The sequence below is a fragment of the Glycine soja genome, chromosome 8 (genome assembly GCF_004193775.1).
Source record: "Glycine soja cultivar W05 chromosome 8, ASM419377v2, whole genome shotgun sequence".
In the NCBI taxonomy this organism is placed as follows: domain Eukaryota; kingdom Viridiplantae; phylum Streptophyta; class Magnoliopsida; order Fabales; family Fabaceae; genus Glycine; species Glycine soja.
The window spans coordinates 47131522-47154549 of NC_041009.1; the positions used below are offsets into that span (position 1 = coordinate 47131522).

Genomic DNA, 23028 nt, shown 5'->3' on the forward strand with positions numbered 1-23028 from the left:
GGTGAAGAAAACACAAGATTCCTAAGACATGTAGGAGACTCCATGGTGATAAGTAACAATAATCATGTATTTGATTTAGTAGATAAAAATAAAAAAGAAATAATTTGTAAAATAAGAAATAGAGGAATATGTTTTGTTGTTTCTTTCAAGAGAAATGTGTCAGGAATAGAATAAAAATAATTTTTATAAAGTTATTTGTTTGAAATAAAATAAAAAATTATTAAACGTTAAGGGCCATAAGTTGATAACTTTTTGTTTTCAAAATTGAGCACACCAAACTGCTTCCCTTTCCCTTTCCCTACATTTCCGTGGCACCAACCAAACAAAGCGTGGATCATTGGTAACATATTTATACCCTCACTTATTGTCCATCACGCCTACCCAGTACCACATCTATAGAAGCGATTAAAGTGTTCATATAGTTATTAACATTTTCTAGGTAATATCAATATATTTAAGTTTATTATTAAATTACATTTTATTTATTCTTATTATTATTATTTCACATTCCACTACGCTGATTAGTTGCATTAATTATTAGCATGTATTACAATTTCCAGTATACATGAAGTACATGTAAAAATAAAGTTTAATTACTTTTTTAATTCCTAAATTTGGGGTATATATTTTTTTTAATCTTTAAAATTTACAAATAATTTTTTAATCCTGAATTTTGATAATTTTTTTTTAATCCTTGACACACTGAATTGATATTTTATGACAATTTTTAATACTTTGTAACAATTTTTTAACAATGACAGTTTTAAAATATAAATTCAAGTGATTAAAAAATAAAAATTAATTTATGAAAACTAAAAACTATCACAAAATATCAATTTATTATACTAAAGACCAAAAAAATCATTTGTCAAAATTCAAGAAAAAAAAATTTAAAATTTTAGGAACCAAAAATATACATCTCAAATGCAAATACTAAGTTAGTAATTAAATATTGTTTAAAACTAATTTTAACACTAAAAGCCCATTTTTATACTTATTTTAAAAATTTGAAACTAACTTGCCAAGAAAATTATTTAACTTTTCAAATTAACTCAATGGTGATTCATTTTGAATTTGTATTTTAAAATTGTTACAAAAAATACTAAAAGAATCGCCACAAAATACTAAAAACAGACATAAAATATCAATTTATTATATTAACTAAAAAATAATTCATCAAAATTTAAGGACTAAAAAAATATTTTTAAATTTCAGGAATTAAAAAAAATATAACTTAAATTCAAGGACTAAATCAGTGATTAAGCCTTAAAAAAATAGGCATCTACTATTTATTTAAACCCCACAAGTTCATCAAAGGAAAAACAACTTTTGATTAAAAGAAAAACCATATATAAACCAGATACAGATAAAAATATGGTGTTGGGAACCATAAAAAGTTGAAATGAATTACAGCAATCATAAAACCAAGATGCTTTGCAACTAAATCTAAAGATGAACAAAACCTTGCCCATTTCAATTTCATGACAAAAACATAAAATACTGCTTCATAATGCTGGGTCATGAGCCACATCACACTATCAACACAGTATTCTAAAAACGTTAACCCCACTGTCAAGGCAAGCATTTAGCAAGAATGACAATAGCACCCTTTGCAATCATGCCTGGTTGCCACCACCACCCCTTGTCCGTCCACCCATTCGGCCCCTACCACGCCCATAACCCCTTCCTCCTCTGCCTCTTTCATAACCACCACCTCTGCCACCTTCATAGCCACCACCTCTGCCACCTTCATAACCACCACCACCACCTCTGCCACCTTCATAACCACCACCACCTCTGCCACCTTCATAACCACCACCACCTCTGCCACCTTCATGACCACCTCCACCTCTGCCACCTTCATAACCACCTCCACCTCTGCCACCTTCATACCCTGAACCTCCACCCCTGCCACCATCATAACCAGTACCTGTTGCAAAAAATGACAGTTGAAGGATCAGATTGAACAAAGACAACTGAACAAGTCTTTATTTCCATCAGTGTTATCAAGGCAGATAGTGGAAGGCCGAAATTACGCCATTGCCTCTTAAGGCACCGCCATGGCGGGCTTCCCTACACAAATTGGCTATGACAGTTAGCAAAAATTCCACCACGCCATTCTGCCATAGCAGCACCATGGCCATGGCCGCTATTTAACAACACTGATTTCCAAAAACAACAAAAGAAGAGAATAAACTCTAAACATTTGTTTTTTGCACCATAGACAGAAAATCAAGTAACATTCATCATCACAAAAAAAAAAATGGGGAGCATAAGTAGTTGAGTAAACTTACCACGATACCCCCAACCTCTACCTCGCCCACCACCTCGTCCCCGGTTTGAATACCCACCATTATCTAAAAGTAACCAAGCACAATTAAAAAGACTAGCCAAAACGAAAATTATATAATCATCCAAAAATAAGACCAACCACCAAAGTACTACAACTCAGTGATAAAATGCATACCTTGATAATTTGCATAACCCCCCTGGTAATACCCGTATCCTTGATAATTTGCATAACCACCTTGATAGCCATAGCCACCCCTTCCCCAATTCCTTCCTCTACCTCTTCCCCGACCCCGACCCCGACCTCGACCATATGAGTCTAAAATAAGATATCAGATGTGATGAAAGTTAGAAATTATTGTATTTAACATTCTTATGATTATTTCAACAAAAACATTCGAATGATATTGTAGTAGATATACGCAGGGTCACCTTCATTTACAGCATTATATGGAACCCGTGCTGGTTTTATAGATTGCTGCTGATAATTGGAATGTTGCTTTGGTTGTTCCACATTACTTGGAGCTTGATACCTATAAACAAAAGATATAGCCAACATCCCAGATCCAGTAAATCAAACAGTCCAGAAAAGGATTCCAAATATAGGCTATAAAATTATATCAGCAGGTCATTATAACAGGCAATACTTCAACTGAGTAAAAAGATTGGATATAAGATTATTTTTGTTCAAAACTCACCCAGGAGAATTTTCGTCTAATTCTCTAGTTGATAAGGTGATTGAGATCATAGAGACATGTCGAGTCATTTCCACACTGCATTAAATGTTGATGTTCAACAACTTGGCCACTACAATACTCAAAGATGCATGCATGCAGGTTAAAACTTCACACAAGACTTACGGTACAAGACCCTCTTCAATGGGTTCCCACGTATCTACTATGCTAACTGAGCTGATGCCAGTATCTTGGTGCAGCTTGGGAATTCTCTTCTGTTAAGGAGATAGAAAGCCAATTAACAACAAATCAATCTGAATATTCATGCATCTAGTATTTCTAGATTTTATATATTTTTTAACTTGTCAGCAACGATTATATTCTAAATAAATTGGCCTAGAAACTTACCAATTTTCACAGCCAATTATTTTAGGGTTATTTGCAATTTCTTTCTATGTTCAACTCTTGTTGGAAAAATATGCTAGACAGCCATTTCCATAAATTTTAAAAATGATATAGGAGGCCTGAGACCCAAGAGGAGAATCTTGTAAAGAAATTTAACCTTTAAAATCTCTGCAATGGCAACTGTCTTGCTGATTGCTTGTCCCATTGCCTTCAAAACAATCTCGCTGGCATGCTTTTCCTGAATAAATTGCAACAAAAAAAATAAGAAAGCATAAGCAAATAAACATATCATGACTTATTTCTTGATGATGTGCCAATCATGAATATCATTAAAACATGCACAGAGAGGCACATACGTGGGTGTAAATAAGTTGAGCTATTCATGGTTCATATTCAAATAATAAAGTTTAAAAAAATCACTTTTGCCAGTAAAGAATCTGTTTTATCTGTTTGGTGACACAGACTGTAAACCAAAAAGCATCAATAAACTAAAACCACGGTTTTTCCAGTTTGGTGACAGACTGTATTGGATCCAATGGTAAAATTTAAAACACTTTACGGTATTATGGAATGTAGCCAACACAATGCAGCACCATCGAGTATAATAGGTTTCTAATTCAAACTTTGGATTGAAATTTCTGCACTTGTTTATTGGACTGAATTGAACAATTTGAATCACCAATTGCAAAATTTCTATTATAATGGTTCATATTACAAGTTTACAACTGTAACAAAGATGAAAATGTTGAGTGAGGTGAGTAAAATAAAGATGACATAAATTAGAGAAAGAATTCAATCAGAAGAATGTTGAAGTAGCTCCAATTGATGAGAAGATTATAGCAACTCATATAAGACAGCTTGGTAATGTGAGATAATGCACAAAGGCCACAGAGCAAAAAGTAGAACAAATGGAAGATAGTGCAATTGATATTGTTTAGAAAGACCAAAAAAAACCTTACGAGAAACCATTAGAAGAAGACCTTCAAATTTGATCTATCGAGAATTTGGTCTCTGATAAAGTTCAAGTGGGGGGTAATGTCTAATCTATGTAGCTAAAACCCCATCAAGTGGGGTAATGTTTAGCATAATGATTTCCTAATTCTTTCAAGCCCTGCTACATCCATAAGATAACTTTCTAAATCATAATCACTCCAACTTCCTACTTTAACCCAACATCTTTAGTTTATACTATACTCGTATAAATTCTCAACACACACACACACAACTAGAGACATTAACAGTTAACAAGATGGAAAAACCGATTGGTGGGAGGGTTGAGTAGCTGAACATGGTAAAATAAAAAAGAATAAGATTTACAAGCAGCAACAGAGGTCTGAACTGAGGGTAATCAGTGAACTGTGTAGAGAGTTATTGGTTGACTTTCAGTAGCAATAGCAGCGGCTGTTAGTAATCCGTAGGTTGCAAAACCCAGAAAATGCAGGGAAACGACGGGCTTGAGCTCTTGAGAATGGATGAGATGACCAGCAGCTTGCTTTAAATATGAATGAGGGCGGAAAATGAACAAAACGGGCTTTGGTTTTTTTATGGCTAATTTGCTGGGGGGAAACCTCAAACATTTTTTTTAAAAAAAAATAGTGTTGAAAAAGTCAGATAATGAAAGGATGTGATTTGCACGATGGGCAAGACCTCAAAACTCATGCCACCAAGCACTGCTATGGTGCTATTGCATGTGATCGATAACCATGTTTTTGTGTGCTTGAATTAGTTCAAAACCTAACAACACTTAATTGTAATCTACAAAACTCTAGTACATATACAAAGCAGAGTTTTAGTGCGCCTTCCCAAAAGTCTCAAAATGCAGTCGCAATATTACAACTTTAAAGGCCTCCGGATTGCGTCGCGACAAAAATTGTGGTAGGGTAATTGTGTAAGGCATATTTCCCCACAAATTTAGTAATTGCCAAACAACGACAACTTAAATCATCAACTTTTCCAGTTGCACTGAATAAGTACCAAATCAGAAAATGCACATTAAATCATTCCTTTAACAAACACACAGAATGCAGACACCACACCCATTCCATAATTACAATATGTTATCATCATAATAAACCAACACATTGAACAAAACATAAACCCCAAATAATCAAACAAAAAATCCACAAAAACCCTATCAAAACAAATTGAGTAATCCAGAAATTGAGGAGACAATCTCAATAGTCAACCACCAAAAAAACACAAAATGCATTTTCATCGCAAACAAAGGGTTTCATTTCCAAACCAAATGCCACACGAGAACAAAAACACAGAACGACACCAATCATACAGCAAACCCCGTCAATCGAAAGCCCCTTAAACCAGCATTCAGCAAACAAACAAATTAAACAAAACCCAAATCCCAATTCCCGAAAATGCCACCATAAGAAAACCCCCAATCCGCAGAAAACGCAAGGGATTCTCATTCTCCAGAACCATCGGTAACGGAACAAAAAGAGGACCTGAAGAAGCGAACTGGCGTAGGTGATGTAGTTGCGAATAGCGCCCTGCGTCGTGATTCGGATCTCGTTCTCATTGATGGGAGACTCGGGCTTAGGCTTCTCCACTTTCTGGTACCTATCCATGGCAAAGCTATGCCGCAAGAGAGAGTGAAACACAGAATTTGAAACCCTAAGGTTAAAACCCTAGAGAAAGAAGAAAAGAAGAGAATAAAAAGAGTGAAAGAGTAAAGTGTTTTGTTTTCTTAAACCTCAGGCTCCGTAATATGCTTGTGTTATTGTGCGGGTGCCGCTCTTCATGTTTTTCTTGTGCTTGTTACGCATCAGCGCGCGTGCGCTGCACCTACGGTTCTGATTGATTGCTCTGGTTCCCAAGTTTTTACTATTTTCTTTTTTGGATAAAAAGGGGCTTTCATCTCCTTTTTGCGAAAACGGGTAATTTGTGGGTTGTTTCGCAAGCATGCCACATGTGCTTTTCTTGATAAGATTAAGTAGATAACATCGTTTTCTATTTTTTTTTTAAGGTTATGTGGATAATATTTTTTTTTTCTTTTGAATATTTAAGCACACAAACCACCTGAGTTCAGGTAACTATGGTAAAGCATAGGTTACATCTGGAGTAATTAACATTATAAACTTGGGATTGTTTTAATGAAATTAATATTAATAATGGCCATGATAAAAATTATAATTGCAACATATAGAAAGAATTTTATTTCTTTATTTTAACTTTCTTTTAGTTTTTCTTTTATATTATTTTTCAATTATTTTAAATTTTTCTTAGTTTTAATATTCAGAATTTCAAAATAGTATTTTGTTTTTATATGACTTTTATAAACAATTTCATTTTTGTATATTATTGAAATTTTACTTATCTTTTGATTTTATTTAGTAATAATTTACTAAAGTGATTCATTTGAGAAAACCAAAAGGCTAATTTCAAATTTTTTTCCTTTATTTTTTAATTCACTATTTGGCTAACCAACCATTAAATTTTAAAGGTTACCTAGACTAAAAAATTAACTAATATTGCTTAAGGAATAACTAGAATCATGATCTTTGAAATAAGAAATACATTTTTTTTTACTTTTACATCAAAGTTCTCATTTAAATATTTAATGTAAAATATAGTATTAATATAAGTTTTATGTAAAAATAGTTCAAATTTTAAATTTTATTTTTTTTTAATTTATTATATTTTTATAATCTTATATATTATCTTTTAAAATATAATATATATAAAATTAAATTCTATTTTCACATAAATTAGAATATGTATGTTTATATAAGTTTTATTTTAATTTTATATATTATGTTTATCTTTTAAAATAATGTTTGTGATTTAGTGATAATATTTTTTTATCTATATCAAGATATTCATGTTATTTATTATAATATAGATAAAAAAAATAATGTCAATAAATTACATACATAAATATTTAAAAAAAAAAATACTATCATTTTATTTAATTATATATCTTTACTATATAATTTAATTAATTAAAAAAATTTGTACATGATTAAATAAAATTAAATATAAATAAAAAATACTATTATAATAAATAACAAGAATATCTTAATATAAGTAAAAAAATATTATCATTAAATTACATATATAGATATTAAAAAGATAATAAAATACTGTCATTTTATAAAATTATAATTTAGGTAAAAATAATATACATTAAAGATAAAATTTATATTATATATTTATTTTATAAAATAAATTTTAAATAATATATAAAAATATAATATATAAAATAAAAATAAAACTTATATAAGTATCCATATTCCAAATGACTCTTTTTTTACTAGGTAAAGTACTCTGATCCACGTATTGCCATTTTTGGCGTCAAAAAAGAGCAAAAGACATAGAAGATACTATTTGTAGCTTCTGCTTGATCTACATCCGTGAGCTTCGAAGTGTTACCAAACACGGAGTTCATCTTCACTAATCTAATGACCAATATCATTTTAAAAGCATTGCCTCTAGCATGAAAAAATAAATAAATCTCTTCTCATTTTCATAATTTCACTTTTATATTTGGACCAGAAATAAAAGCTGATTGTCGAAATATAATTGATTCGTAGAAGTTGTGAGATACATAAATGGAGAACTATCAAAATCCCCAACATTTTGTAAAGAATGTTTTATATTCTTTGCCTAAAATCTGGTATTTAGATACTATATTGAACATCTAATTTGTGATGACAAGTATAATGAAGAGGAACCAGAACCAGTCTTAATGAAAATGTAAACATGTAAGATTAAGCATTGACTGTCATGAAGAGTTCCATCTATGCGAACAAGAGTACCCGCAGGTGATTGAGCAAATAATTTTATCTTGAAAAAGAACATTAACTCGTTAAGTCATTAACCAAGCGAGGCTGCGTAAGAGAAAGGAGCCAAAAAAAAGAACAGCAATGAAGTGGTAAGAACTCAGATCTTGATGAAATGGAAATGGAACCAAATGACAGAAAGAGAGCATGCATGGTTAGTGATATAAGAAAAAGGATCACTATTGTAACTTCAATGTATACCACATTACCACTTTCACTACTTTTAGCAACATATAAATGATTAATACCATACAGTTGCGGATATTAGTACTTAGAAATGCAACATGAAACTAAATCATTCACTTAATTATTACTTAAATTTACAACAACAAAAAAACCTAATACCACATACAGTTTGGTAATGTCAGTCACTAGGAAAATTTGTCAATTTCCATGCTTTATGACAGCCAAACTAGACATACAACACACATAGGATTATTATCTATTACATACATTATGTCAGCTTCTGCTCTTGCCTGATGTGAATAATGAACAAACTTTTGTGGTACAGCAGCATCTAGATATTGCCGTCTGCAGCAAATGATTCTTCTACCTGAACTTTCTTATTCTAGTGATTGTGTATTCCCTTTGTTTTCTGTTGAATTGTAAAATCACAGGGTTATTTGCATAGAGATAAAAAAAACCAGTTCATATTGTTGAATGTTAAACAATTGAAAGTAGATTTGCCAAGTCATTATAAGTGAGATAATGAAGTAGAAGATGGAAGGTAATGGAAACAGTCAATAATGCTAATCAAATTCCAGACAAAAATAAGTTGCTGACACCCCCAATCAATCAAGGAAACTTCAATTAAAATAGAATTTGAACATGTTGAAAGCTGTTAACTTACTTTCAACAGTTCAATATATATAGAAATAAACCACAAAGCAGCCAAGCTTCCATCTGGGCATACTTCACAAAGTGTGGGACAAATCCACCTAGGGAGAGATTAGTCCCATCAAGATTGTTTTACTTAAATATAATCTTGATCATTTATCTTGATTGTATGGTAAAGATTAACTCTTCTCATGCTTTCCCTTATTATTAAAATAATAAATCTTAACCATACATGGATTGAAAAGATTGGGTTAGTCATTTTAATCCAGATCATCCATATGAAGTTATATGTCAAAATTAATTGTTCTGATGATAATGAGAACAATTCTGTGTGTGTGTGTGTTTATCTAACTAGGGTCTGGGGATACCATTTGACCTCATAACTTTCTGCACAAATAAAATTTTAACTGGAAGTTCTACAACATGAATATCAAGATGTTTATAAAAATATGAATTCATGCATCAACAACTTCGAAAACTTGAGTAATAATGTTTTTATGCATATACTGAATGCTCGTTTCCTCAAACAACAACAAAAGTCTTTTCCTATTAAGTGAGGTCAACTGCTGAACTACATGGATCACACGACGCCATAGGGCAAAGTTACAGACCAAATTCTCAAGTATATTATTCATCATGAGATCCCTCTTAGCAATTACCTTCAATGCCCTCAATCATGCACTAACTTTTACATTCATCTAGGCAGTATATATTATGTGGATATTGGGTTTTGGATCCTCTCCTATTCTTGAATAATAAGATATGGTTCTGTCGGAGAGAGACAAAAAAAAATTATCAAGCAAGGACCTGCCATATTTGGACGTAGGATCCAGTAGTTTTACTAAAAACACTGTATCTTTCTCCCTCCAACACGACCATGTTCTGTAAAAGAAAGGATCCAAGTCCTGATTATTAATCTTTATTCATAATAAATATTTAGTTAATTTATTTGTAGAAGTCCACACCTAGAACTAACCTGACAATCTGAATCTTCAACTGACATTTATCTTGGAATTAAATAATTAGAACTTACCATGACTATGAGTGGTGGGCACTCCTTGCTAAACAAATCATCAAATCTCTAAATTCTATTCTGTCATGTAAAACTAAAATCTACAGTTCACCAACTTGATTGTGTCAAGGTACAAATAGGCAGCTTAGTTCAGCTAGTAAATGATTCTCAAATGATTTCACCAAACACAGTACAATGACACCAAGAACAGATGTTGCAGCAACATAGAGAAAACACTTGATTCTTATGAAAAGCCACCCATAGCGAAGCAAGACATGAGAAAAAATATAAAAGATGTGAATTTTTCAAAATTCAAATGATTAACTGAGTTAAACTAAGGGTTGTATTGCTTTTAACACAAATACAAGATATTATTATATTGTGATGGACAGATTTATCATTTTCAAAAATTTCTACAATCCATCATTCTGCACTGCTAATTGATCTAATTATGAAGTTAAACATTCCATACTGCTAATTGGTCTATTTATGAAGCGCTGCACTGTTAAAATTTAAAAATTTATTTCATTTGAGTTAGCATGTTTATCAGAATCATTACAGATAAAAAAGATATACGAAGTTTTTCCTTACCTAATTTTGTCTTGCATCATTACCAGAAAAGGAAAACAAAACAGAAATACATAAATATACATTCACAGCAATAGCATCGCAAAAAGGGAAAGAAATAATATTAGAAATAAAGTTTAAAATAAACTAATCAAATAGTTTATCTAACATGGAGAAGCTAAAACCATATACTTACAAAATGGAATACTTGTTTTAAAAATCAAGCAATATAGTAGGAACTAGGCACAACAATGTAAAGGACATACGTAGTCCATGAACTATTCTAACCTATAAAATTATGAATGTTATGCTAACAATAACAATAATCAGTCCATCAACAAGGGCAACTAATTTAATTTTATAAGGGGCCAATTAACTATATACATGGTTAGTACATTAATTACATCATGCAATCACGATTATGACACTGAAGTACGAGTTTATGAAAAGTGCTAAAAAAAGCTCAAACAGTTAGGACATGTTTGGTACAAAACTTGTGTCAACCAATATGAAACTTATCTATAATTGACCCAACCCAAAAGCCAATCAACCAAAGAGATGATAAGACAATTGGGACTATAAACAATTTCTTGATCAGTACGCAGTTCCAATTATTGTAAAACAAAAAACAGAACTCAAAACAAACAAGACCAAAAGTACAAGCATTTAACTTACTTTCATCGAAAGGCACATACAATCATTCACAAAACAGATCATAACAGAAAACAAAACCAAATTAACAGGTTAAGTTAAATAATCCCTAAGAAACTATGAATCCAAAAATGGTAATGTCAAGAAACAATGAATACCTAGTACTGAAGACCAGGGAGTTGACGTTCACCGAGAATACTATACAGTGAAACAGTTGAACAGAAGCTAACAACTTTGTGAAACCTGCTCATCAGTGATGGCAATTGGGGCACTCTCCTCCACACACACCTCCCACTCTCCCCATCAATCTCACACACACAAGCAGGGTACATCCTGTGGTAATCCTCATTGAAAACATAAATCAAATCCCCCAACCCCACACACTTCAAGCTTGCAAATTTATCATCCTCATCCCCGTCAAAAAGGCTACAGAGCAAGTCATGTGGCATCACATCAATCTGGGTGAACCACATGGTCCTCTCATCAACCTTCCACAGCACAAAGGAGGAAGACCCATGAGGGAAATTGCACACCCCAGCAAGCACAAGCATCTCCCTACAAGCCACCAAGAAGGAGAACACAACCTCATGACGAGGCCTAAGGGTGTGAACGTCACTCCAGACCCTTTTATGCAGGTCAAAGGAGGAAACAAAGCAAGAGTATATCCCAAAGACATAGAATTTCCCTCTGAAGAGAGCACTGGAGAGGGAAGAGGAGGAGTTTCCTGATCTGAAATCAGGAGGGAGAGGAGGGCCAAGCTCCCAAGACCCCACAAGAGGGTCATAGATTTCAACATCCAAACGATCCTCTATGTCAACAAGGTTCCCAATGAACTTGACCCCACCAACAACAATGAATTTTGGGTGGTGGCCAAAGTTTTGATCTTTAGCATCATGGAAGACACCCAATAGAGGGTTGATTCTAGGGAAGTGGAGGGGAGGGGTGGGGTGCCATGAAGGGTGGAGAATTGGGGTGTAGAGGAAGTTGGGGGCAGTGATGAAGAAGAAGGAGCTGGTGCCAATGAAGGAGGTGTTGGATTGGTATTGGGATTGGTGGTGGTGTTGGGGGGTTGGGAGGAGGAACCAGGTGTTGGAGGAAGGGTCAAAGGCAAAGGATTGGTTGTTCTTTGAGGAGATGTTGTGGATGCCATGGAGGAAGAACCATGGCTGCTTGAGGTGGTTGGAGAGGGTTGAGAAGGAAGAGGAGGAGATTATGGAGTGCCATAGCTTGCAAACTGTTGAGGCTCTGATTAAGGTTGGGATTGGGAGGAGGGACAGGATCAGCTCTATGAGGTCTGTGCTTAGGTTTGTGATATCTGTCATCATCTTCTCATGTTGCAACTGAAAAAGAGAGAAGAGAAGAGAAAAGAGAAGACTGTGTCTAAAGAGAGAGAAGGAGAGACTGAAGGACTAATGAATGGAGTGAGTGGTTAAAGCATTGAAGAGCTGATCGGTGCCGTGCGTTGAAATGTAGTGGGACAAACTTTATCATCAACATAATATTTATGACGGTTTTTCTCCTGGGACAGAGACTCGAAGAGTACATGTATCGTGTATGACTATGTTATTTATTTATTTATTTTGTTAAATGTTACCATGATGTGTCTTTAAACAAACCTCTTGGGCGTTGGGGCCTTTGAGCTCTTCTCCAGCAGAAGATTCGAAACCAGCGTTTGGACACAGAAGTAGCGTAGCTGAGCAGCCAGTGGAACAATGCAGGATCCGCTAAGGAAACAACATAATCAACACACCTCTGGGTTGGGGTAATGAGAAGGTTTTCGGGTCTAGGAAGGAAGTTTACGGGTCTGATGGGTGAGGTGAATTTTTTTCCATCAATAATGATTACAAAGATGAGGGTTAATTTATATATACTTCTTAAACAATTAATTATATGTAGACACTTCACCCTCAATGTTTTATAATAACCATGAATGTCTAATTTTTTATTTTAAGGATTCATATAGTCAATTTAATAAAAAAAATGGAAGAGATTCTAATAGTAAATTAAAAAATAGGTGGAACGATTTAATAAGTTGGAAAAAATAAAAGAAATAATTTTACAATTAAGCCAAATTGTTATGGGTGATCTTTCGTCGTGTATTTTAGTAGTAGTACTTCTTTTAATCTCAAAATATGAAAAAAAATTATATAAATAAGTTATATAATATTATTCAATTTTACTAATCTAACATAAAGAAAATAAATTCATTTTTTAAATTTCGAACATCTGAATCAATTATATGGGAAATGCTTTAATTCAATACTATTATAAAGTTGGAACAATAATCTTAAGATAATTAATTCACATGTTTGATAATTATTTGATGTTTTTTTTACAGGATTTTGATGTTGTTTTTTTATTACATGTTTAAATGTATTTTTAATTAACCTAAACCACTGTTATATTTTTTTATAAAGTTAAAGTAACATGGTATTCAATTTTATAAAAACTAAACATAATAAAAAATATTAAAATCTAATTTAGTAATAATTTTAGAAACTAATAGTATATTGAATTTTATTCTTTAAAAGTAGACAAATTAATCTATAAAATGAAAAAAAAATGTATTTGTATTTAAAAGTAGATGAATTCATATTTTATCATTCAACTATTGCATATTTTATAAATTTTATTATTCAATTTTTTTTACATTTTATTATCATGTTCTCCAATTTCACGTGTTTCACCAATCCATTAAATATGTAATAAAATGTTGCTGTGTCTCTAAAAAATTATTTTGTTTAGTCTTTAATCTTTGCAAAGTAACTTTGTTTTGTTAGTAATATGATGATGAATTGTGTGGAAATTGATAACAAAATATGTGGAAAAAAACTTTAATGTTAAATTACACAGAAGTTAAAAATATGATATAATGTGAAAAAAAACTTAAGTGATAAAATTTATAAAATGATAATAGTTAAGTGATAAAGTGTGCAATTAAAACTTTTTTATAGTAATATTTACAATTTTTTTCTTAAATATGTTTTTTTACAATAACTTAAATATATATTTTAGTCTTTGTAAAATTAGTTAATTTTGATTTTAGTCTTTGTAAAAAATTTCTTTGATTTTCATTTATCCAAAATTTTAACTTTTTTATCTTTACAAAAATTAGGTAGCGCTTGCTAGTGTTTGTAATATAATGACAACTTGAGTCACTTCCAAAAAAAAAACTAGATTTTCACCGTAAAATAAATTTTACGAACCAAAACAAAAAAAAAATATCCATCTTATAAGGATTAAAACCAATAATTTATTTAGAGGAATGAAAAATAAAAAAAAATTATATGAACCGAAATCAAAACAAAATCATTTATAGCCACTAAAAATATTTTAGACAATTTTTTATTTAAAAAATGTTCTTTAAATTCTTCTATTACCGTTAATCCTTGTTGCTAAAGAATCATGATTAATGCTTGTAATGTCAACAAGAGTCAAGTCACTAAATAATGATGTCAATAAGTATGACATCATAAGAAAATTAGCATGTTATTTAAAGTGTCGCAATAAAAAATTTATAAAAACTAAAAATAAAAATAAAATAAAATTTATAGAGATTAAAAAATACATTTAAATCTTATATTAAATATTAACATAAAATAAATTTTTAAATATGTAATATTTGAGTCTATTTTGTTTCAAAATTATAAAAGTTCCACTTGATCTATTTCTTATCATAAGCTATTTTTAAAGTCTAATTTATCCTATTTAATGGTTTGATCTATTTTAAAAGACTTTACCTAAAACACAGGACACAGTTTACATAAGCACACTCTTGAGATACAATTATAATGACAAGAAAATTTATTTTGAAGGTTTGATTTGACTAGTTTAAAGGCTCTATGATAGTACAATCATAATATTTTTTTCTCCAAATTTTTATTGTAGAATTAATTTATGGTGTCATTCTTAAACCACAATAATCTATAAATCATGAAGATTTTGATGATGTAAAAAAGATCAAGACTTGAATAATGAGCATCATCATAAAAAAGGAAGAGAATATGGATCACGCATTATTTTGATGATGTTGAAAAGAAATCACTTGATTGTCATCAGCAAAAAGGGAAGAATGTGAATGTATGTATACATGATTTTGATGATGCAAAAAATAAGCGTTTCTCAAGTTTGATTCAAGTCAAGAATTCATAAATTCAGAAAATAACTCTCAAGAGTCACAACTCTTCAAAAAATAACTCCTGAGAGTCGCATTGTTCAAGAGATTTTTGAATGGTCATCAAAGGTCTATAAATAGGTGACTTTGGACACAAAATGTATGAGAGAGATATTTCAAGAAAACTTCATTATCAACTGCTCTCTCAAAAGAAACTCTTGGTTTTCTCCATGGACTTCAATTGTAATATCCTTCTCTTCAAGAGAGAATTCTTCTTTCTTTCTTCTCATTCAAAGAGATTGATTAAGGGACTGAGGTCTTTTAAGTTGTAAGGATTCCTGAACACAAGGGATGGGTTGTCCCTGTGTGGTTCAAAAGTTGTAAAGGAATTTACAAAGAGAAAGAAAAATCTCAAGTGAGTTACTTGAGTACTGGACGTAGGCACGGACTTTGCCAAATCAGTATAAAACTGTATTTGCATTCTCTCTTCCCTTATCTCATTTATTTTGTTGTAATCAATTTTGTTTTTCATGTTTAAAGAACATTATTAAATTGGTTGTTGATTCTTCTGCATTCTGAGCCTATCTCTTTTAGAAGGGGGGTTAAAAGTTTGTTAGTGAAAAATTAATTTACCCCTTCTTAAGATTTATGAGGTCACATGGTCCAACATAATCTATGACTATCACCTTGAAAATCATAGAACCAAAATAGTATTGTCTTTCATGAAGCCATGCTTTGGTTAAAAAAAGTAGATTCAAGGCCAACAACCATAGTTTTAAAATTCGGTCCAACTTTGTTAGTTGGACCAGTTCAACTGGAACCTGGTGGCATAATTGAGCCGATTTGATTATTGAACTGATCATACACTTGATTTGGGATGATCCGGTCAAACTCGAACAGACTTGGTCGGTTTGGGATAAACCCGACAACCTGGAGTGGTTCTTAAAACCCATTCCATGTAAAAAGAAAAAAAAAACTCCAAAACGTTCAAAAAACCTGATACTTGTGTAATTGTGTTATTGAATTATTACTTGTGAACTTGTGTTATTAACTTTAATACTTCAATTGTTATTTTAAATTTTAGAGTATGAATAAACTTTTTCTTAATCAAATAATGTTAGTTATATACTTATATTATATATATATATATATATAATTTTAAATTTTTTTAATATACATGAGGTGAATTAGGTCAATTACTGCCCTCACTAGTTTGATCATTGATCTAACTTTGCCAACGATTCTTCAATATCTATCATAGCCTTCATAGTCTACTTTTTAGGCTTGACTTTGTAATTTTCAAAAGCTAGCTTGGTTTATATTTTAGGCTATTTTGTGTGAACCACTACAAACCACCATATTATCAGTCAACACGTCCTCGCTTTTCTATCACAATCCAGCAAACCAAAAAATTGTAGAAAATTTGCTTGTGCATTGCTGAATTGACACCCCACCAATCCAAACATACGTTCTAAAACGGGCATAGTAGTCCATTGTAGCTTAGTATTTTAGCTTATGGGTACACTTATTAAAAATGAATTGCGTTAAGTAATTGCCCGTTTTGTGACGAATACTTTGGTGTTATTGTTGCAAGAGATGGATAAAAAGACTTTTGAGTTAATTATGTCCAGGTAGATGATGATCAAACCTAACTCAAATACCAATAGTGGGATTTTAAGAAGAGATGACGTGAACGTGATTAACGGGATACAATTTTGAGGACTGAGGAGAATAACATAATTATACTATATATAGAAATATTAGAAACATGTGTTTTTGATATATTTTTTTAACACTTTTATTAGTGACCGGAATTTACAAAAAATGTTATTTATTTTGCGTATTTAGTCAATGTAAAACCTAAATATTTTCTAGATTATTTTGCGTATTTAGTCCGTGTAAAACCTAAATATTTGTAGAATAGTCTACTTTATTTAGTTGAATCGTTTGACATCTCTGCGGACCCTGCATTTAATTTAATTCTTATAATTTCTTGAAATTTACATGTTTTTAATTGAATTATACAGAGATGTAAAATAGGACACCACCCATAAGAGAAGTGCATAAATATAATGTCCAGTACCTTAAAACAACTAACGATACACGTTTTACTTTTTTTTTTTTTTTTTTTGGAGGGGGATGGGGGTGGTAAAGCGATGTTTATCTAGAAATATTTTTGGTATGTGGTCCATTCAATAAATATTTGGTACTTCAGGCATCAAATCTAGTTAAGTAATTAACATTTTTTTAACCAAATTCACACTCCTATTGACCTTGCCTAATTGCTTGAACAAGTTCCAATCCCGAACGTCTAAACAACAAACCAACTTTCTAGCTCATGCATTTCATAATATTTCTGTTTGTTATATCAATACATTAAAAAAAAATATCAATGTTTGTTACACATGACTTCTATACTAATAGCATAAGCATGACATTAAACTTTCATTTCCGATTATAACCAATGCAGATTATTAGAGATTTACAGGAAAAGTGGTCCCACTGACTGGGAAAACCATCTACATTAAATAGGTCAGTCAACAAAGTAATAAATTTATACCCTAATAATGCCAAACATTCTTATGCCATGCTCACATGACATTTGATCTGTTTGATCACCACCATCTAGCACATTTAGATAATTTATTACTGATGTTACATCTCTTTCTCTTGACTCTTGATCTCTATATCTTTAGTTAAGTTACATAAAATCTCTAGAAATATCTGGCACAAACTATCCATGAACATGACACATTTTTAGTGCATTAACTTTTGATGTAGATTGCCAGCTTACACTTCACCACACATGGAATATCCACTCTAGCCTCATTGTTTTCATAGTTCCAGCACCACAACTGCTCATTAAAACAAAAAAAGATGGTGAAGAAGAGAATATTAGTCAAATATTTGGATACAGTTTATGATCTTATAATGAAAACGAACAAAATAAAAAAATACAAAGATGTGGCATACATTCAGAGTCTGTTGTGATCCAGTTTCCTTTTTTTCTACTAGTGTTGTTGTGATGACTAGTGGTGTGTTCAGGAGGGATAGATATAGTGGAAGTTGCAATTTGGTTTTGTCCATTTTTTGATGAGGAAGCTATTGAGATAGCAGAGTAGACAGAGGAAGTGGTGGAGCAACTTTCCACATCCCATCTGAAACTGATCTTGGGTGAGTCAGTGCAACCTTGGTCATCATCTGGAACTGCTTTCAGGGTTCCACGCCTTCTGAACATTAAAACCTGAAAAATAATTTGCAGATCTTTAGTTTGAGGGTGTGTTTTGATTTCTATTTTTAAAAACTATTTTTATTTTTCACAATGCGACTAAATAAGGTTATTCAGATAACTAGTACATAGTGGTGCAAGGCACAGAGCAGAATGTGAAATCCAGGAAGAGGTTACATAAAAACAGAAAAAAAAATAAGAAAACATCTAGTTTTTTAAAACTTTTTTTTAAAAATAATTTTCAAAACTTCATATATTTTGAATGCGAAATTGATTACTGAATAGTGTGAAATTATTTTAGAAAATAGTTTTTAAAATCAAAAGGTGAAAAGAAAATTAAACATGGTCAAAGTATTAGCAAAAGTCATTGTGCTTGGATAACACAAAATTGATTTTACCCTACAAAATCATGGAGAAACTATGAAAAGTAGAAATAAATATTTGTTAATTCACCTTTACCATGAATTTATTTTTTATTTTTTCTCGCTGTGAATCTATTCTAAACACACCAATATGGTAGCTGTTTGATCATTATGGCAACCTATTATGGACTTATGGTTACAATATAGTGCCACATGACAATATCATAAATGAATTATCTCATTTCACCTGGTCTTCTTGTATCATAAACACAGGGTTGAAAATAACAAAGAGATTGAAAATTAATATACCTTTCTTCCATTGAATTTCCCTCCTTTCTCTGTCTTGGCAGAAGCTGCCCATCTAAGTAGCTCTTTCATTCTCGACATTGGCTTTTTCTTGTCCCCTTTGGTTTGATCTTTAGTTTCTGTGGAATCACATTGGTCATTTCTTTCAGCTGAGGATGACAATGGTGCCTCAGTTATAGGCAAAACCTTGTTTCCAACATGTTGGCCACCTGAATCAGCCTTGTTAACACTTCCTACATCTCGGGATGATGGTTCTTCTCTCTTCATCTTCATGAAGTGCAAAAATTGTTTTCTATTAAAGCTCCCTAATCTCTTCAAGTTGAGGGTGCTGTAAAAGAAAGCTTTTGGAATGTCTTTTCTATATAGAAAAGTGAATATCTTAAAGTTCTTGCAACCAGGATTGCTCCATTTGTTTCTTGTTCTTTTGTATGATCTATCACGCTTTACCAGATTTACCTCTTTCCCTTTAGCATTTTGTTTTGAAAATGAAGACAAATATATTTGCATTAAAACTCTTCATTTAGTAAACCAAAATAAGATAATAACAAGTCTTAAGTCTATTATGTTCTCCATTTCTAGAATATGACTAATAAGAAGCAAATAATAGTCAAGAAACTTAAGATCACTCCATCCTAATCTTACCACTGATATCTTCCCTTTTGGGAGGGAGATTATTGAAGTTGTTGCTACTCTTTCTTTCTTGTTCATGTGCCCTTCTAAAGAGCCATTGAAGAATCTGCTATCACACACCAAAAAATAAAGAGGTATTACCCTTTAGATATTATGAATAATGCATGCTGCAGATTGCACTATATATATTATCACATCACATAATGACCATCATACCTGCATGCCTATACAGTGGATACTTTGTTCCCACTTTTTAAAATATATAATTTTTTATGTCTGTGTTTGTGGGTCTGTGTGATGACTGTATCAGTCAAATGAACAGGTTTGCAGATCTGTATGTGCTGTCTGGATGCCAAAGATTCCTGTCTAGTCTATGAGCCCTTTGGTGAGATAAGACAAAACAAAATTTGCAGTGAATCTAAGGATTGATGGTGAGACAACCAAGCATTGAGTGGGGAATAGTTGGCTTGTGATTCGTATATAGTAACATGGGGGCTTAGTGGCTTATTATATATAGCATGATCAAAGTGGCACAGATTAAGATAAAAGGGCTTGAAATTTTAATTAAGAAACAAAACATGTTTGTAGTTCAGCCTCTGCGGCTATGTTCTTGGCCATACAATTTTTGTGTGTCTGTGATGTGTTTGGACCCCATCTTGGATGTGCCACCAATTGGTGGAGATTTGCTTATTAAGGTGGTTTCTAATGAAGATGGAGGGTTAGCATGGATTTCAGGGTTTTATTTGGACCAAAATGATCAGTTGATTTTCATAGCCAATGTGAGGAATTCGGTTAATGTTGCTCGAAACAAAAGCTACATACAATATATGGTGTACTAAAAGCCAAGAGAATGGAACAAGCAATCATTTAATGCCATTAGGTTGGCTCAATCGTTTTGCCTTTGTTCATGCAAGATTAGTTATTGATCTCAATTATAATTTCATAATGTACTTGTCTTTTGAGCTATGCACAAGTATCAATATGGCTTTTAAGGCGTACGAATCTATATTTGCTGGAGGGAAATCATAATAATACATTTTCTTATACAATTTTTTTTCAACATTTTACATTTTACTCATTTGTTGAGTGATGATATATATAAACACTTCAATATGTCAAACACTTAAAACTCAAAATAAAAATAAAAAAATCAAACACTCAATTAATATCTGTTATTTTTTTCTACCTCCTTATTTATCGTATTATATCGCTTATTATACTTATATTTTTGTCACTTCTCTCCCTTTATAGATAGCAACTAGATATTCATCTTTTTTTTCCTTTTTGTTATTCATTGAAATTTGTGTAGGTTCACCATTTTCGAAACATAATCACGAAATAAAAAATGAAACTCACATATTTATTGAAATATACATGAATTTCAATAAATTACAAAAATTGTTAAAAAAGAGAAATTATTCTGTAAAAAAAAAGAAAAATTATAACATGATTTGAGATTATATAATCTTGACTAATATTTACGTGAAAAGGAACAATATTTTTTAATTTTAAAAAAATAACATATGAATGAGGACGACAAAGTTCTATATAGCATCAATTATTGGTTAGAAAAAAATATTAGTATTAAAGAATGTATATTTTTTCTTGTTCCTGAATTCCATGTCACATTATCAGTTTTTAACACAGCATTTGTAAGCATTGGATGCTCAATCATGGAAAGCAATTATGTCTTAAGGAAATTTATCTGAGCAATAAACAAAATATCTCTGCAACAAGGAAAATAAAAGGATAAGATATTTTTTAAACAAAAGTTCCCTTGCTAGTTGCTGGTGATGTAGATTAAATACATACAATAAGAACATTTTTGTTCAATCATAATGAAAGTGCCCAATATTGAGGGGGGCACATGGAACTTGAACATAAATTTTGATTAAGAAACGAAATTTGTCTGCACATGATGCTTCGTGGGGATGGGGATGTGAATGTGATGATCCCTTTCAAAATCCTGTGTATGTGCAATGGTATGAACGCAAAAGTTACTTTAACATTCGTATAATGTTGCAGTTAAGCATGTGGGGCTTGCAGAAGATATTTCAGCCAGCGGTGAATTCCTGTGGGTACAAATTGGGGAACCATCAGTGTCACATGGCTGAGCTATGCATGACAATTTTCATAAGTGAAATTTGGGAATAGCCACAATCCCTCTCAAAAGGATCTAGAAACCCCCTTTTGTTCATGCTTTTTCTTATATATGTATACCTTATTTGTTTGGGCCTTTTAGGTTTCATTTAATGAACAAATTTTCTTTATGGAAAAAGGTAATATGTACACAGTATCTTACATTATAACTATAATGGAATAGATTAAGTGTATAAATTTTCCATAACCATTTATAAGAAAAAATAAAACAAAGTAACATTTATTCCAAAATTATTCTAAAATAGTTTTATTTTGAAATAATTTTTTTCTAAATATAATACTTATTTTAGAACAAAAAAGTAACATTTTAGTAATCTTTTATTGTTTTGAATTTTGTATTTTTTCTCTATTAATCATATTAAAATAGTCTTGCTAAGGCTTAATCAAATGTTGACTGTGTCTAACTTAATTATTTTGATTTCCACCCCCAAGCTTATTATGAGACCTCCCATTGAAATTCTTTTCCATTGTTCTGGTTGATCCACTTCTAAATAAACTTTTATATGTTATATAAAAAATAGTTCTAGTTCATTTATTTTGTTGTCCTCTGTTTATTCATATATTGTTTTTTTGTTATTATTAGTAATTGTTATTTTCTATGTAAATATGATTTAAATATAGATATAATTTGAAACTTTTTGAGAGTCAACTCAACTCAAGAATAAAAAATAATACCTAAATTTAGTAATTTTAAGAATAAAATAGAAAACAAAATAATAACATATATTACAGGTTTGGTAAAATAAATAACGAAAATAATATTAAAATATTATCAATATACACAATCAGGACCATTGTTGCTGGCCACCTTGGCATATGGAACTCAACACATGTTCTGTTCTGCCTGTGTTTGTGACAAGGGAAAAAGAAACGAAATAAGTAGGAGCTAAATGATACGGTGAGTTTTGATGAGTTAATCTCAGCCATTTATTTCAATCCTACGGTGAGTTTTGATGAGTTAATCTCAGCCATTTATTTCAATCCTACGGTGAGTTT

General features: G+C 31.5%; 3 protein-coding genes across 4 annotated transcripts; all 3 read right to left on the minus strand.

The window, feature by feature from the left end:
- Positions 1 to 1275: 1275 nt before the first annotated feature.
- Positions 1276 to 6081, minus strand: LOC114423767 (TATA-binding protein-associated factor 2N-like). Its single transcript, XM_028390639.1, has 8 exons — positions 5828 to 6081; positions 3526 to 3606; positions 3150 to 3238; positions 2988 to 3062; positions 2722 to 2822; positions 2468 to 2608; positions 2295 to 2357; positions 1276 to 1930 (listed from the first exon to the last, which is right to left on the minus strand). The coding sequence occupies exons 1-8, from the start codon at positions 5948 to 5950 to the stop codon at positions 1617 to 1619; spliced, it is 987 nt and encodes a 328-aa protein (XP_028246440.1). The 5' UTR covers positions 5951 to 6081; the 3' UTR covers positions 1276 to 1616.
- Positions 6082 to 8319: 2238 nt separating this feature from the next.
- LOC114423769 (F-box/kelch-repeat protein At3g24760-like) lies at positions 8320 to 12799 on the minus strand. The gene is made up of 2 exons (XM_028390641.1): positions 11390 to 12799; positions 8320 to 8759 (listed from the first exon to the last, which is right to left on the minus strand). The coding sequence occupies exon 1, from the start codon at positions 12554 to 12556 to the stop codon at positions 11390 to 11392; it is 1167 nt and encodes a 388-aa protein (XP_028246442.1). The 5' UTR covers positions 12557 to 12799; the 3' UTR covers positions 8320 to 8759.
- A 4959-nt stretch (positions 12800 to 17758) lies between these two features.
- On the minus strand, positions 17759 to 20778 carry LOC114423770. 2 transcript variants are annotated; one of them, XM_028390642.1, is made up of 5 exons: positions 20089 to 20778; positions 19885 to 19978; positions 19246 to 19706; positions 18319 to 18589; positions 17759 to 18200 (listed from the first exon to the last, which is right to left on the minus strand). In XM_028390642.1, the coding sequence occupies exons 1-5, from the start codon at positions 20092 to 20094 to the stop codon at positions 18181 to 18183; spliced, it is 852 nt and encodes a 283-aa protein (XP_028246443.1). In that variant the 5' UTR covers positions 20095 to 20778; the 3' UTR covers positions 17759 to 18180. The 2 variants fall into 2 exon arrangements, with proteins under 2 accessions (XP_028246443.1, XP_028246444.1); XM_028390643.1 differs by having other exon boundaries at positions 19246 to 19509; positions 20089 to 20776.
- Positions 20779 to 23028: the final 2250 nt, after the last annotated feature.

What these genes read in the sequence shown, in the direction of transcription:
- LOC114423767 (XM_028390639.1), bottom strand. Translation starts at nt 5,950, where the DNA reads ATGGATAGGTACCAGAAAGTGGAGAAGCCTAAGCCCGAGTCTCCCATC. An exon ending in ACGCCAGTTCGCTTCTTCAG is followed by an intron (nt 3,607 to 5,827) that starts GTCCTCTTTTTG and finishes CAATTTATTCAG; the next exon opens with GAAAAGCATGCCAGCGAGAT. An exon ending in CCATTGCAGAGATTTTAAAG is followed by an intron (nt 3,239 to 3,525) that starts GTTAAATTTCTT and finishes TCTCCTTAACAG; the next exon opens with AAGAGAATTCCCAAGCTGCA.
- LOC114423769 (XM_028390641.1), bottom strand. Translation starts at nt 12,556, where the DNA reads ATGATGACAGATATCACAAACCTAAGCACAGACCTCATAGAGCTGATC.
- LOC114423770 (XM_028390642.1), bottom strand. An exon ending in CAAAAGGGAAGATATCAGTG is followed by an intron (nt 19,707 to 19,884) that starts GTAAGATTAGGA and finishes AAAATGCTAAAG; the next exon opens with GGAAAGAGGTAAATCTGGTA. An exon ending in GGAAATTCAATGGAAGAAAG is followed by an intron (nt 18,590 to 19,245) that starts GTATATTAATTT and finishes ATTATTTTTCAG; the next exon opens with GTTTTAATGTTCAGAAGGCG.